At 37.6% G+C, this 17,870-nt stretch overlaps 1 protein-coding gene across 2 annotated transcripts in view; it reads right to left on the reverse strand.

The window, feature by feature from the left end:
* Window positions 1-17,870, reverse strand: part of cdh12a (cadherin 12, type 2a (N-cadherin 2)) — an 81,536-nt gene that overhangs the window by 27,673 nt on the left and 35,993 nt on the right. For both annotated transcript variants that reach the window (XM_057333379.1, XM_057333378.1), the window contains exons 2-4: window positions 9,282-9,681; window positions 3,749-4,043; window positions 1,190-1,309 (exon numbers count right to left, since the gene is read on the reverse strand). In XM_057333379.1, the coding sequence (XP_057189362.1) occupies window positions 1,190-1,309; window positions 3,749-4,043; window positions 9,282-9,515 (649 nt within the window). In that variant the 5' untranslated portion in view covers window positions 9,516-9,681. The remainder of the gene's footprint in view (window positions 1-1,189; window positions 1,310-3,748; window positions 4,044-9,281; window positions 9,682-17,870) is intronic.

A 17,870-nucleotide genomic window follows, 5' to 3' on the forward strand; every position in this document is an offset into this window, starting at 1 on the left:
CTGGAGGTTGGCAAACCAGCTTATAGGTGCATTACCGCCACCTTATGTACTGGAGTGCTAGCGGAAGTAACGATACACTTCGCGGCAGAACGGAAGATGCGTGACGTCATGTGAAAAGGGCGTATTAGTCAAAACACCGCCATGTCTATTACACGCTTCGGCGTGATACTGGGTAGTGTGATAATATCATTGTTGTGAATTCCATGTAGTGAAAATCCTAAAATTGTAACAGCCCTAATATACACGAAAGGGTTAAAAACTAGATGGACAGTAGATATATAAATGGTAAATAATGTAGTTTAGACCTTCTAGAATTCAGTAAACTTCTGATGGACATAAAGCACCTACAGGTAGATGAAGAATTCAACAGGCCTTCATTATTCTGTGTTGCACAGCTTCTGAGAGCTGTTTTAAAAAATGTCAGACCTTTGACAGCCTTCTAAAGGCTAATCAATCCTAATAGAGTCCCTCTCAGAGGAGACAGATTTTGATCAGCGGACGACAACATGGCTTAAGGTGAATAGAATGCCAAAGGCTAAGCAGCTGAATGGATATGCTTTGCACAGAAAGCCATGCTGAACTCTGCCGAACGAAAAAGATCAGGAGGCAAATTAACAAAACAATCCAGTTTAACCAGTTGCTAAATGAGCTTAAATAACACTGTACTGTGAGTCTTAAATTCAAGTTACAGTACAAACATGCTTCCTTTAAATAAAAATCAGGCTCATTATTATGTTTACATTTAGTCAACAAAAGCTTATCTTACAAATACGGAACAGCACAAGCGTTAGTTATTTACAAAATTCAGCATTCTTTGCATTGTGAAATTTACATTGCACCCTTACCACCCTCACAAAAACAAATTTGGCTCGAAAGAGATATTTTGTGTATATTCTGGCAATCACGGCAGAAGTAATCTATTTACACCATAACCCACTGATGATGAAATGATGGGAAAGAGAATCACAATCGAGCATATAAAGATGAAACAGCTGAAAGCACTTCAATATGGCGTTTAAGGAATTGATGCAATGTGCAGTCTGCAACAATTTCAGGTCGTGTGCTGTGCTAGCTGCATTTAGCGAATTGTCTGGAAAGATTGCAGATTCAAAGTTTGCAGTTCAATCTGTCCTTGAACAGCACATACAAATTATGAACGCTATCACTTTATAACAATGTGCTGTCTCACCTGTTTTGGCATCAACTGAGAAGTAGGGCTGTCCATGCAGAATACTGTACACAATCCTTGCACTGTTTCCATATGTGGGATCATCAGCATCAGAGGCGGTTATCTGCGTCACATATGTGCCTGCTCGCAAACACCAAACACAAATAACACTAAAATGCCACATGCAACAAATGAAGATACATACAGAGCGTGTCGACACTTTCAAGTTTGTCTTAGAGAACAGTGTTAGTGATGAAAAGGCCATGGGTTCGATTGCCAGGGAACACACATTAAGGAAGAAATAAATGTACCGTTAATGCACTGAAAATTGCTTTGGATCAAATTGTCTGTCGAATGCATAAATGTAAATGTGCCAGTCAGAGCAAAGAAGGGCACCACCACTTAAAATAAATATATAATCTGAAGGCTAGAGAGACACAAACCAAATGCACATATTGCACATATTTACTTAGCATAAATTTGCTCTCATTATATGTTGCTTATTGCTCTTTACCTCATTTCTCAGCAAATATTTTCTGCTTTCTTGCAAATGTGTGTGCACTTTTAAAAACATGTAGGCTGTACTGTATGTTCTCTGCATGTTTGCTTATCGCCCTAAAGCAAACAAATAAAACAAGTGTACATGCTGACAAGCTTTTGAATATTTCACCAGGGTGCCATTCTTAAAAATACGATTGGAAATCAATCAATTCAAGACATGGTTTAGAAAGACCCGTTAATGGAATGGAAAATAAAGAGATGTTGAGGTTTCCTAAGGGTAAAATTATAGGAATAGCAGATTGGTTTGAGACACTGTTAAACAGCATTTGCTGTAAGATTAAGCTTTTGGGATTTGTTATCAGGCCATTCAGTTATAGTAAGCTAAAGAGATAACAGTTTGTCTACAGATGGTATTGGATTTCATCCATACAGTGATTGAGTGACGTTTTTATGTGTTCATGGGTTGAATGCACACTATTGTTTAATAGTTTATAATCACTTGACAAAAATGTGTCTCATAATCTTAAAAATTTCAAATGTTTGAATGTCTTTTACAATTTTACAAAATATAAATGTGCTCAAATTTAAAAAATGCATGATGTGGAATGAATTGAGAAATAAAGAAAGAAAAATAATAGAAAAATAAAGAAAAGGCAGACAGTAAAAGCCCAACATTCTGCTGTTGTACTTCTGAAACCTTGTTTTTCCAGTTTTCTTGATCTTTATTTTTTGCCATACAGTAAATCGTTATTTTTAGTCACCCTTTATGTTTGTCACTGGGTTATGCAAATATCTAAGAAATAAAAAATATTAAAGGTGCTTGTCAACTTTGACAATACATTATACAATAATTTAAAAAGTACAGCGTATTTTCCATTTCCTGAAAACCAGGGAATTTGGATTTCTCAGTTTTCGATAAGACAGTGACGATATATGGGAACTCTCTCAATACTGTTTAAAAAGCATCCCAGAATGAGACCCAAGAAGCTGGCTGAAAAAATGTTTGAAGAACAGTTTTGCAGATTCTACAGCCAAAGAAAATGGAAAATGCTAAAATACGCCCTTTTCACATGATGTCACGCATCTTCCGTTCTGCCGCGAAGCAGTGTATCGTTACTTCCGCTAGCACTCCAGTTCATAAGGTGGCGGTAATGCACATATAAGCTGGTTTGCCAACCGCCAGTAAAACTCAAGAAGAAGAAGTTACTTCCGTTAGCGCCTCAGAATGGAGTTTACCAAGTCTCTTGCACATCTGCCACAAATACGTCTAGATGATGTACAACGTCTTGCAGACAAATTTTCGCTAACGACAAGATCAAAGCTAGAGAAAGGATACAAATTCTTCTTTGAACAGTACCTTTTTTATTATGAAGTTAAGTGTTTTGTTTTCTTTTTGTGTTAGCGAAGGTGCTAGGATAAGTACTTGAATACGTGTTCTGTCAGCTTTTTATCAATGTTGTTAAATTCCAGCGCAACGGCAAAACGGAAGTTCTTCTTCTTCTGGTTGGCTGCAAGACGGATGTTATGATACACTGCTTTGCGAAAAGGCGGAAGTTAAGTGACGTCATTGTGAAAAGGGCCTATTCAACACACTGATTTATTTTGCATTTTTTGTTTGGAAAAAAATCCCAAAGTTACATTTGTGGAATTTTAAAGTTGACTAGTTTATTACTTTTCTAAAATTTAAGTGACTCTAAACTTTTAAACAGTATGTGATGTATTTTTGTGTCATGATAGTTCATATTAGGCAAAAACAAGCAGAGAAATGTTTTGAGAACTCCACAGAAAGAGATTACACTTTTTGTACAGTACTCTTGGATATGATAATTGAATTTAAATGTATAAAAATGACACACTTCCGGTTTAATTACTATAAGCAAAAGATTGATAACTAATGTGATGTCACTAATATTGAACATGCAGTTATGAGCTACAGTATTTAGTCAATACGTTAACTAGGCGAACAATCCAGAATACGTACAGTAATTCGTACACGAACTACAAATAATTTAGAATGGCTCTTTCACAATGCCTCTAAAAACTGCCTGCCATCTGGCATATAAGGAGAGGTGAACTCACCGACAGGTGACATCTCTGCAACACTGGCTGTGTACGGGCCCTCCAGGAATCTTGGCTCATTGTCGTTGATGTCCTGAACTTTGATAATAAACTCAGACTGGGGTTCTAAGGGTCTGCCAGTGAGAACGTCAACAGCCTGCGCTCTCAGCGTGTAATAAGGTTTCTCTTCTCTGTCCAGGCTCCTTAAGGCATGAATGTCTCCTGTGCTTGGCTCAACAGCAAAAATAGAGCCAACTCCTTCACCTGAGAGCGTGTATTTGACCATATTATCTCCCTTATCCAAGTCTGAGTGAAGCTGAAATGTGGCAACATGAAAAGCAGCGATTAAAATTAGCTGTTCATTCATTACTCATTCCTATAATTTAGTTGTGAACATGCAAACATATGCAAATATGAAATCAGAAACAATAAATCCAGGGTGAGTTGCAAGAAGTAATCATTTACACAACGCAAATCTATCATATCCAAAGGGACATGGACAATTTATTTTAATCCATTTCAAATATATTTACCGTAAATCAGATTTACCAAACCAATCTCATTTCAGCATCAGATTATGTGACCACGTGTTGGCTATGGTGTGGGTGACATATCATCACCGATACAGTTTGAGGATGTCCAAAGAGGATTGATGTGGTATTTCTTTTCTATTTGTAGGCTTGACAACATCACTGATTTATGAACAGCATGGGTGTTCAACAGCTGAAAATATGATGGATTTTTTTCTGGAGATTTTATAAAACTCTGTTTTCAGAGTGTAATTTTTTTTAAACCACTATCTTCCATCTGGAACTGTAGGGAACACCGCATTATTTTTAAGATCCTGTGACATTGAGTTTGATGCTCTTTCTGAAAGGAAAGGATTAAGTTCAAAGTTCTAGAATTAATATGCTGCAATAAAAACATCTCTGGGGTATTGTGAAAGCATGTGCAATGGTCAAAACATCGAGGCAAAACTGTAATGCTAAATCCTGCCAAGTTCACGGGTAGCTAATAAAAAATTACATTAGTTGGTTACAACAGGCCATCAAATCAAAGACTGTTAGACTTTATGATCCACAGGGGCACACTTTAAGATAGTAGATAGTCCATGAGCTACTGTAAAAAAGAGAATCTATGTCCAGCTTTTATACCACTAATCTGATATGAATGTAAATGAGGCCAATAAATTAAAAATAGACCTCAAACCAGAAGAGTTTTCTGAAAACTACCAATTTTAATGTCCATATAGCAGCGCTCGGTTTCACAACTGTAACCCACAATGAGTCCAGAAGTAAAGAGACCGAGTGTTGACAGTACAATAGCAAGAAAAAAGGCAGTGGTTTCGAGAAGAGTTATTTTCTAGTGAAAAGGTCATACGTGGAAAGAAAATGTGACAGTGGGGTAATATATCATCACTGCAAAGGTCAAACAAGTAGTGTGGTTTGCTTCACAGGAAAAATAGGGACAAAAGAAAACTTGTGGAAAAATTAGACAAAGTAAATTGGACAATTATTCAGTGTTAAATTTTCTAACTGTTACAGTTAATAATGAAAACACAGTTTAAGTTTGAATTTTAGACAATTTGGAATCAACCTCTTTCTTATTTTTGGCATAATCAGCTGTATAATTGTAATTTATTACCAAAAATAATTCTGCAAAACCTTCCAATTAGAATCCAATTAAACAGTTCCTCGTGACAACCTCAGAAACATCTTCAATCTAACCACAACCAGCAGACAAGCCAATCAAATTGCTACACCAGAGTTAGCACAGTAAGCTACGACATGTTTTCCAAACAACTGAGCAAGAACAAGATGGTTAAACAGAACATCAGCAGTCTCATCCTTCTTATATCTAAATCACACATCGTAAACGCTGTCTTCCATTACTGTTTCACTGTTTCATGCTCACTCTAAAGATCATTTTTTGTCATGCAACCCTTTGATGTGATATTTGGTGTCTGAGGACACTTTAATTGTGATGGTGGCTCAAACAGAAGATGATGGAATGAGTTATAATTTCTGATCACAGTCTCCCTCAACTAATCAATAAATACATACCACAGGAATAAAGTGTATTGATCTGAAAACACATTTTGCAGAACACAAAATGTGCAGAAGACTGTTTCTGACTGGCCACACATAGCAGTCTAAGTATTATGTATATACTTAGAAAAGTCTAAGTATATCTGGTCAATTGCTATGTATACTTGGCTTTGATTGAGTAGTCGATTCAACATTATTTTTCACATAGGTTACATACTGTCTTATAAACCTACATGTTCATGTTTATATAGCAACAAGTCAGATCTATGGAATAGTTTAGAGTAAATAAAACATGTGCGTAACTAAATCTGATCTTGTTTGTACAAGTCTATTGTCATAATAGGAATTTACCTTAAAAAAGTACAAACCTCTAGTTTACTGGCAATATACGTACTTCAACGTGTACTTTCATACTAAAAAGTGCTGCAAATATTGAACTAAACTATCAGTTCACCTAAAGTATAGTTGTAGTACAAATAAAAAAGATATCTGTAAAATAGTTTGCATACTACTCTAAAAATTAAAGTGTCGGAACAAAAGATGCATTCTATCTAAAAGCAAATGCTTACTCAGACCTGCCTGAAACGTCTCGTGTAACCACACCCCCACAAACCTACGTCAGTTCGTGGTATGATTTGACTAAGACCACCCAAATGTATTCGCAAGTAAGGTGGGCGTACCTGTCAGTGCAATTGCTTTGGAGCCTGATGTTCCAAATATGGTAAGAGGCGTTACATTTCTGTCACACGCTTGCAGTATTCGACCAATCACTACGCACTGGTTAACTGGCCAATCATAGCACACCTCGCTTTTCAGAGCGATGAGCTTTGTAAAAAATCTGCACGTTTCAGAGAGGCGGGGCAAAGAGGAGATACAAACTAGGGGTGATCGTTAGAAAACTAATCGATACATCGATCCATATCGATGTATTGTTACACCCCTAATACAAACATGCACGTTATATGGAAAATACAGTGTTTTTGAACCTTAAATTTGTGTACACGTTGCATTACATCTAAAACAAATGATAATATTAGTTTTAGCCGTGTCATATATACCCATAATACTTTAGTAATTGTTGAGACAATGACTAATATCATGATGTTAAAGGAATAGTTCACCTTCAAAATGAAAATTCTGTTATCATTTACTCACCCTGTTTTCATTTTACACATGTGTGATTTTCTTTCTTCTGAAAAACACTAAAGAATATATTTTTGGTCCCCAACCATTTGGGACCAATGGTTTTCTGTTACCAACATTTTTAAAAATGTCGTCTTTTGCTTTCTGCAGAAGAACGAAAGTCATACGGTTTAGAAATGACAAGAGGGCGTGTAAATAATGACCAAATTTTCATTTTGAAGGTGAATTATTCCTTTAAAAACTGTTTTAAATGACTCTTTAAACAGCAGCATGCCCATGTGATGTGGAAGAAATCATCACCCATGTATTTCATCAGTAGCCTGTGGGCCATCTTCCTCCAGTGACCTGTGTTAAAACAGCCTAGACCCAACAAACCCTATTTATAGGGACAGGCTTACACGCTTGTTTGCAATTAAAGTCTGCTTCTGCTGTTAGATAAATCAGAGGTAACAGGCAAGGCTCCTTCATGTCAACTTGCCTTATCTTTGGCAGAGGAGACTGAGTTGTTTTATAATGCGGCGACTCTACAGAAGTAGAGGTGGCAGGTGCTTGAGAACATGGCTGAGACAAGCCCCTGTCTCCGAGTTTACATCCGCTCAGACAGCACTCAGTTAGGCCACACTGATTGCACTGGCATTGACTTCAGACTATCCAATTTAACTCTGATCCCATTTAAGCTGGAGGTGCTCAATTCCAACTTTCTTTGTAAAGGACCTTCATACTGGATTTTCAGTCAGGGACACATGGCATTCTGTTAGCCTTATCCCTTTGAATACTAATAAAAAGTGGTTTCAGATTGTAGCAGTCAGGTTTATAATGTTTGACGTCAATGGTGGAATCCAACGTGTTCAATAAACAAAAATGTGCAATAAACCATTGCATTTTAGTGTCCTCAGTAGACTTGTGCCAGTATCAATTATTAACAAGATGTGCTGTTGCCATTATGGGTAGGGAATGCAACGCTCAATATGACCGTTCTAGTGAAGGAAGTCCCGGCTTCCAGTAAAAAAAAGCCAATCGTCAATTGATAAAGACTCACGATTCTTGAAGGTGGGGCTCTAAAAAGAGGCTCCTGAGGCCCTTGCCAAACTTTGCACATGCGCAGCACGTGAAGTGACCTGAAAATAAGGTGTTTTTTGTGCAATCTAAGATTAGGAAACACAAGTTATGGTACAGTTAATGTCAGGTTTAATGGCTGGTCGGAAATATGCTACTTAACTGTGGTTTTTGCCAGCAATTTTAGAAATATCATCCCCCATTCAAGTAGATGGGACTGTAGTCTTGCTGTGACTGAAAAGGCTGACTGAAATAGGCATTGCAAACTTTGCTGGTATTCAATATTACTGTTTACAGTGATAAATAATTTGCACATTATTGGTAATGTGGGCAATTTAAAATATTGTGAATAATTCTAGATAGCGTATTAGCATAATTGTATATTACATTTATTTGAAAGCACTAGATTACACAGTTGCAGTAGAATACGTATTCATTATTCAATTAAATATGAATCATACATTATTTGTGAAATAATTTGATCATTTAGTTTCTTAAATGATTACTTTTCATTTAAATTCATCATTTTTAAATATCAGTTGGTGTTCAAAAGTAACAAAAATGTCATCAAGAACAACAATATTGATTTAGTGCAATACCAGGATAATAGCCACAATAAAAGGCTTGGCAATTGTTGTAATATTTGATAACAGCAAATGCCTATGAGTAAATTCCATAGGTTTGTAAATATTGCTCTGGTCAATCTAAAGAAAGGTGGACTTGTATGGCATTGTGTTTGCTCAACTTATAACACTATACAGGTTTTAACTAAAGATGCACCGATATATCGGCCAATAATCGATATCAGTCGATAAAAGCAAATTTTCATTAGTCAATAGTTTAAAACAGCCAATGATCAGGGCCAAAATATATTTTGTCAATCAAAAGAGGACAGGATAATACAATGACTTTGTGCTCTGTAGAAAATGTTAAGGAACATCACCAGTTTGATGACCAATATTAATAGTCATTATAAGAATTAATAACATTCAGAAAGTTATTAATATTAAAGAAGAAATATGAATTGAATCTTCACAATCAGTATCTGTATTGGTATTAGCAGATTCTCTCTGCTTGAAACATGTTACATGTCACAGTCTTATAAAATATACCGCTTTAATCATTCTAAAGCTGACCATGAAAAAAGAAGAGAAGAAAAAAGGAAGAAAAAGAATAAATAGTAGAAGGATTTCATTACAAAGAGCAAGCACATACCTTTGAACTCCTCCACATTCTTATTCACAAGCCCCAAAATATTAATAGCTTTGAGATCAAGAGCTTTTTATAGAGAATCTATAACATCTTACCTTCCCAACATACTGTGGGTCAGATCCCATGTATTCCTCCAGGACGAAGAACTGATTCCACACCCATCCTCTCTTGACTCTGTGAGCTCCCATCATTCCATGTTTCCTATGTGCCATGAGATTCCTGTGGTGCTCCTTCGCCATCCTGCTCTGGATTGAAGAGTGCAGGGGAGACACAAAGCTTTTGTCTAAGAGACACCAGAGAAAGAGCAGCAGGCAGTTCCCCATGAGCATTGGAACAAGCTGTAGGTGCAAGATCCTTTGCTGGACACAAGTCACTTTTATAGAGACGCCAGGGGTATGATGAATCCAATATGATGCCCTCCACAATGTATTGGCTGCACGGAAGAACTAATATCCATGGAACATCAGGGCGGTTCTTGACATTTTTGTTAACCACCTGCAAGAGAAATTAAGTAACGGTGTGTTAAATCAATGAGATTAAAGGATGTTTAAGGTTGTCTGGATATCACGCTGGAATTCAATAAATAGAAAAAGAAAGCCACCCCACCCCGTCTGATACATCTTTATCGGGCGGCGCTCGGTGTGCGGCGGTGGGCCGTAGCCGGGGCGGTCCATGGACGATATCGGACGCGGTGGCTTTTTTTTCTATTTATTGAATGCCAGCGTGATATCCAGACAACCTTAAACATCCTTTAATCTCATTAAATGATGTTTAATGAGCGCTGTGCGAGTATTAGTGAGCGTACATTTTTGTCTAGGCTATTAAATAATCTCGCTTAAAGGCTTTGCAAATACAGGAAATATTAACAAATTTGCTCATTTGGGTTCATTTAGAACTGGGAGTTTGAAAAAAGATTGCAAGAGTAGATTATGCCGGATGTGCAATGCTGTGCTCCTTTTATTGCATTAGTTGTTAAAATAAAGGTATGATTTTTTTCCAATTTGACCTTACAACACAGATGGCCACAAGAAGTAAACCAGTCCAGATGGTTAGGCTCACAAACTTAAAATCTTAATTCTTAATCACTCTCTAAATAAAACCTGTAAAATTAGGTAGAAGTGAATCTAATATCACACAAAGTATTACAGGAATTAAATAAGGGCACATTACATACTGTATGTCAGGAGGCTATTGAAACACAGTACTGAAAATGCTTTTAAAGCACGGTGTCTTCAGCCTTTTTGCATTTTAATCCTGGTTAATGGCGGAAGAAAACTTTAAAGTACATATCACATCACAAAAGCGGTCTAGTTTTTTCTTGATTAATCTTTTTAAAATAATATGAAGGACAAATTTTATGAAGGACAGAATTTCCAGTGCCACTTCAAAATAAGTGATCGGTTAGACTTTATTTTCATATCCACTTTAGACATTATACTGAAAGTAACTTTGAAACAACTAACTGTCAATAATTTGCATCTACATGTTAACAAACTCTCCTTGGAGTATTAGTAAACTGTTCGGTTAAGGTTATGGTTGGGTATAGGGTTTGGAGAACAAGTTGACATGTATCGTTACAAAGTTACTTATAGACAGCAGAATGTTTTTTGAGGGATTATCATAGTAAAGTATTAGCAGATATTAGGCAGACAGTCTACCAATACTCTAAATGTGCAAAGTTCTTTATAATTTGTAAAATATCTAAAGTGGACTATTAAAACGAACAGTTACCAAACCAAATTATCTGAGCTGTCAAAGCGATGAGATTAAAAAGACACCAACACGGGTTTCCGACAGGTTTTCTTTGCTGATACGCAACTATACAGTGTGACTAGTGATTCAAATTATGACTCTTTTTTAATCAATCACTATTAAGATTCACCAGCACACAAGCATTGAATCAGTGTGACGAATCAATTGAATAAGATTATTTAATGACTAAATAGTCTATGCAAAAAATAGTGTATACTTTCAGTCACATCTTACTACAGAAGCATACTTAAAGTGATAGTTCACCCAAAAATAAAAATTCTGTTTACTCACCCTCTTGTCACTTCAAACCTTTATGACTTTCTTTCTTCCACAGAACAAAAAAAGAAGATATTTTGATGAAAGTTAGTAACCGAACAGCACTGGCCCCCATTCACTTCTATTGTATGAAGACAAGTGAATGGGGGCCAGTTAACAACATTCTTCAAAATATCTTCTTTTGTGTTATGCAAAAGAAAGAAAGTCATACAGGTTTGAAATGACAAGAGGATGAGTAAATGATGACATAATTTGTTTTATTTTTTGGATGAACTATTACTTTAAATCATTATTGTTACTGGTTATTGACCATCTTCTATCAGCAGCAGCTTCAGAATATAAATTTAGGTGTGGCAAATTTTGGGTTGTATCGTTAATTTAAGATGATCTGCCAGCAGCCTGAGTTGTACAAACGCGATATGAGGAGAAATTCAGGAGAAAAAGACAGTGATTTTCAGAAATTTGTTTTGAAATATCTATATCTAGATCTACATCGATATTTATCTTTGTTGAAAAGTTATCTGGCTTGTTGGCGGTTGATAGCCAGTTTCCTGCTATCGGGTAATCTCTTAAAGAGACTCTGAAACAGAAATTCAACACTATTACACTCTCCATTGTCTACAATAACTGAACTGATGGAGACTGACACTGTTCGTGTGGAGTGATACTGTTTACGTAACACAAAAACAAGCCGGACAGACTCATTATGTGCCCTTATGGCTTTCAATTAAGTCACACTCCATTTCCATAGTCTAAGAGATTTACAATGGAAACCTTTGGAGTGTTGTTGAGTTTGGGAGGTCAGCAACAATCTTGCAATGTAAAATTATGAAACCTACTGCCTGCCAAAAACATACGGTATACATTTTCAATACATAAATTCACTTTATGAATTTAAATAGCCAAATAGTTGCAAAATGCAGAACACATTTGTGAGTTAATGTGGTTGAAGTAAACGATTTTGTTTCACACATTTCTTTACACCACAAATGGTTTAGGATCATCATAGGACTACTGTTTCACGACCCCTGCTTTAAAACATTTTTTTTTAAGGAAACATTTTAAAGATGGGGTAGCATGCTATTTCATGCATTCTGACTTCTTTACACTGTTAAGCATAATATGTGCGTAGGACCTACGCCGTAGGCTGTGCATAGTGCACCTCTCCAAAAATACAACAATGCATCGACTCAACGCGGACCGCAAGCGCTGTGATTGGTCTGTTCGAGCCCCTCCCTCAGGTAAAAAAAACTCAGCGATAGCGTCATGTTTACTCAACACATTTCCAAATGAATTATCTAAGTAAATCATTTGTTCTTCTGTATTTAACAACTCAAGCTGCAACAAAACAACTTTTTTACTTGCTGCTATCACTGCTAATGCTTCTCAAACAAGCTGCTTCTTCTTCGGCTCGTCTTGGTTACACAAGCAACACGCGCGTGGACACTGATGCCTAATGGTCATTGCCTCATGCCGTGTACAACTACGCACAAATATAAAGGAAAACAGGCGCGTTGCCTACGGTGTAGAGGCTACGGCGTGGGTCCTACGCACGACCATAGCTTGCCCTTTAAACGTGCTGGCTTCTCATTCTTAACATGGTCAACTTGTTAAAAAACGAGTTGGACGTATGACGTAGTATTTCTGTGCTTGATACACTCCCCCAGCACCCCAACTTGTTTCGGAAAGTATTTTATAAATCTGGATCCCTGTTTCGTAACAGGGATCCTATTACTTTTATTGGGCAATTCTCCAGGAAAAGCATGCCCACGGCAAGGTGAAAGAAATAGCCTGCCCACGCGCCAACTGACAAGCGATAGGAAGACCCGCTTATCAACTCTTGCGAGAGTGAGAGAAGTTGAGGTGTGTTTTTTTCGCTCACGGCATTTCAGTGATGGATGTTATATAAGCGGTGGATATAACGCCGGTTTTGGAGATTGTTTTAAACTGATAGATGGCGCGGTCCCAGTGCTAAAAGATGCCGGACATGAACTGCACGAGGTAAGTCAAACTAAGTCATATGATTGTGTTTTGTTGGCAATCGGTGCGTACGTGCATAATGTAAAAACACGAAGGGATAATGTGATGATGTGTGTGCTCGTGCTGTAGTATCGTGCCCCTACCTGCCTCCAGTAACTCGTCTTTTTCCGGAAATAATTGTACAGCTGTATCTCTCTTTTTATACATTTGATCAAACAAAATAGTCTTCGAACGAAGATATGATGTACAGTATGCAATACTACTGTATGGTACTCAAGATTAATATGAGATTGGCAGAAACTGCGTGTGTTCCCTATCTTTAATGCAAAAATGAACAACTGGTTGTACATACAAATACAGTATGAGGAATTCAGAGGAATTCAAATCTAGACTTCAGTGGTTTTATGCTGCAACATGTAAAAATCAATTTAGATAAAGAGGACAAGACCACAAACACGACAACTGCAACATCAATTGCTGGATAGCTCACCACATAGAGCACATGATTGCAGTCCAAATCTCTGGAGACCTGTTATGCGCTGTACTGTGGTAGTGACACTATGTTTGGCAGGACATTGCGTTTCTGCGGCAATATTCTCTATGGGGAAACCTCAGCATTTGTCTCAACACTTAACAAGCTCAAAGATTTCAAGTGCAGTGTACTCAGAAAGAGCAGTCAGCGTGCCCAAAGGTTATCACATTTTAAAACTACGCCCTCGTTATTTTCAGCTTTTCATGATTTCTTGCTGATCTTGACTCTGTTGAACTGGTGTATTTTTAACCAGTTAATGTATTTTGGCTGACATGACATGACACGATATGAGTCAACTTTTAAAATGTTGCAGAATAAACATGGTACTTTCTAGCATGCATCACCCAGCAGAGTCACTGAACTTGCGCTGTCATGTCCTGTTAGACAATAAAAGAGTGCAGTAAGCGGAGGCTGAGGACAAGAAAAACAGAAACGGAAAGGTTGTCTAAGAAGAAGAACAGGCAACACACACACATACAGTAAATTCACAAAGCTATACGAGTGATGACCTCTTAAAAACTCAAAGGCTTACATATTGAAAAATATTTACTATATACACCTAAACCGAGCACAAACTTGTGACATGATTTAAAGAAAAAGATGATTTACAGTTATGCGTTTGGCAGACGCTTATATGCAAAGTGACTTGCATGTACATGTACTAGTATGTGTGTTCCTTGCAAATCGAACGTGCAACATGCTATCAGTTAAGCAGAGGCGTACCGCCAATCCGCGAGGTCCCCCGCAAAGCACGAGTCGGGGCCCCTCCCACCAGTAGTGATGTCATGTAAAGCACTTGCTTCAACGGCATAGCCTACATATCTGTATTAATTACAGTTAATGTTATTATTATTAACATTACTCTATATAGGTTTTATAATTTATGTCGCCATTTTGAGAGAGGCTGCGCAAAACTCAGCAGTACCCCCCTGCTTTTCCGTCACATTTTCTTCAAAGCCTGCTTTTGACTCACCCGTCTAAATTACTTATCTTCATTTAATAACTTCCACTGTATTTTATGTAGCCTATGATCTGTGTATTTCCATTTTTTGTGTCAAAATGTCATACAACATTTGCTTTCCTCCAAGTTGATATTAATAAGCATTTAAATTAGCCTTTCAGTTTCAGTGTCTTTCATTCAGCATGCGTTAGATCAGTTCAATTAATTAGCTTTAAAAAAGCTATGCGAAATATACAATACTGTCTTCGAAACGGATACTTAGAATAGTTAAACTTGAAACAAAGATGCGCACCGGACGAAAAGCACAGTGCATCTGCAACTCGCAGGTATTGCGCACCGGACACGTATGCGTGAGCTCAAATTCAAAGTCTACTCCTGATGGATGATGGGCAGGATTTAACTTTATTTTTACTCTGTGTTTTAGCTAAAAACGTTAATCAACGAATAGGCAGTGTGTAACTGACGCGCGCAGAGATGGATTACTTTGCGCACTCAGTTAATGTCCGAATGTGCCGCTTTTACAAGCATGATTTCATTACTATGTTGCATATAGACCCCGCCAAACATTACTTTGTGCGCCCTGGCGCCGACTCTGAATATTGGTTTACCCGGACTTTAAAAAAAAAACCAATAAATAGGTAGATTTGCGAAGGGGCCCATCAAAGGGGTGGGTTCCCCACGCACCGCGGGGGGTGCGGGGGTGTCCTGTACGCCACTGCAGTTAAGATACAGGAACAATTGATTGGTATTGTTATATTTGTGTGGAATTTTGCAATATTTGGCCCTCACATGTATTGCCAAAACCTGCACACACATCCACACTTTTTAAGAACAAACCTGTAAGTGAAAAGTGATATACATGTGCTGTTATAATACCAGTGAGTTTGGGTTCTGTTGAACACAGCGAAAGAAATGCAAATGCATAAGATCATGTAATTAAATCTTGAAACTTCATTCAACAATATAAACGTGAGGTCCCAATGTGTTTAAAAAGGAATCCAATTACCAGTCAAGTTAACTCCATAAAGCTGATCCCATTAAAAGCCTGTCAATTTTAGACATAGGGCTTACACTACAGAGCAATACTCTGTATATAGGCTTTAGCACTGAAGCAGATGGTCTTTCCGGGCAATGATCACTTAAGATATATAAAAATGTTAGTTTTAAAAGTAATTCGAATGATTTCATTTATCTGTAGATGGAAAATGGCTGCCCATCTGTAACATGAAGAACACCCTCTTTGCTCACATGCTAAAAATGACTTGCAGAGGGATCTTTGATGGAGGAACATTGACCTTGGAACTGAAGAGCAGTGGACAATAGTCAACGTAGATTAAGGCATATTTAATTTAATACAAAGGAAAATGATGTTTTGAGGGACAAAAGTACAGTCCGCTCAATGTCATGTATTTTGGTGCATCAACATTTATGCTTGAAAAACACTAAAAACATGTCTTCACGAATGAAAAAAGTAAACTGTCCATGCAAAAACATTGCAAATTTCTGCCGAACTGAAACACCTGTAATTCCCAAAGTTCGATTTATTCCCGGATAGACGGTTTTATTCCATTATACACAATTTACGATATCTAAATCCATGGATTATGTCCCCAAATCAGCACAAAAATGTCAAATTCTAGGTTTAGGCATGATCTAGAGTCAGTGTCGCTGTCTGCTTATTATAAACAAATTGGACTTGTTGTAGTTTATAAACATGGCAGGTCACAGGTTTTGGTCTGTGGAACTTATTTCCATAATACAGTCATGTGTTTGGGCTTGCTGGTGCTTGACCTCCACAGCACATTAAAGTATGACCAACGATAACAGTTGTCAAATGTCTTCTGTTCAAGACACTTTTACATGACATTATTAATTACAATGATGTGTAAGCATGTGCAAGAGCGGGAGATTTTATTATTTAATTAAAGGATCAGCATTAAAAGTAAAACATTTAATTAACCCATGCTTCCAACCAGGACCATTATTCTAGCACCTTTCAACGGCACCCTTCAACCTTACAATTGTCCCTCACAGCCTCACTTTCATTGGTATCAAATTAAAGATGCAATCTACCCTGACTAAAGCCCACTGGTGCTTCATATGTGTCGTATTAGCGGGACAATTTATTGAGAAATTCCTTTATCCTTCTGAAGGTATCTTTGCTGATCTCAGCCGTTTCCTTTAATTTCAATTTTTATAATTCACATTGACAACCACATGCAAGACTTTGTTCCCATCCACTTGTTTATGTTGTGTTTTTATCTAGTCTCCCTGGCCTGATACCTATGCATTTAAAGTGGATAGGTTTCTACAGGACATGTATAACCTGCCTTGAGGCAACTGTATTCTCAGGGAAAACACTTAAATCTCTTTGTATAGCCAACAAGAGAACATGGCAGACAAAGCAAAGCTCAACAGAACACAGAAGTTTACCTCACATATACTCTGATTCTCAGGGCATTTGTTTGTTTTGAAACAGATACAGGTGTGTCAGCATGTACAGTAAGTTGTGTACAGTATTTCATGACAGAACATGGGACTCTGGACTTCACTCTTGGGAGGGTTGGCAAACAGTGTATGGCAGTGGGAAGCTATTCATCAAAGTATTTTTGTCTCAATTATTGTACTTCATTTGAATGATTATAATTATGTTGGCTTGACAGAGCCAACATACTGATCTTGTATCTAAGCTTCTTCTTCTTCCCAAAATTTCTGACTGCCAAACTTTCCACAAACCTTCAGTCTGGGTTTTTTGAAAACCGGACTCTCAACACCACCTAATGGTTAGAGAGTCGGACTCATGGCCAGAAGGTTGCCGGTTCGATTCCCAGGGCCGGCGGGTAACAACTGAGGTGCCCTTGAGCAAGGCACCTGACCCCTACTTGCTCCCTGGGCGCTGCAGTGATAGCTGCCCACTCTTCTGGGTGTACGTCTTCCTGTGCGTGTGTTCACCACTTCCTGTGCGTGTGTTCACTACTCTCTGGATGGGTTAAATGCAGAGGTCACATTTCATTGCCTTGTACTTGTACATGTCTAATCTAATCTAATCTAATCTAATTTCCCATAGATTTAACATTGCGACAAACTTTGAAGGCTCATAACTCAAAGTGAGGATGTCATAGAAACTTGCGAGTTACCACGTTTGAAGAAGCTGGCAGGCTCTGTAAGAACATCACTCACAAT

Source organism: Triplophysa rosa, linkage group LG5 (genome assembly GCF_024868665.1).
Source record: "Triplophysa rosa linkage group LG5, Trosa_1v2, whole genome shotgun sequence".
NCBI classification, from domain to species: domain Eukaryota; kingdom Metazoa; phylum Chordata; class Actinopteri; order Cypriniformes; family Nemacheilidae; genus Triplophysa; species Triplophysa rosa.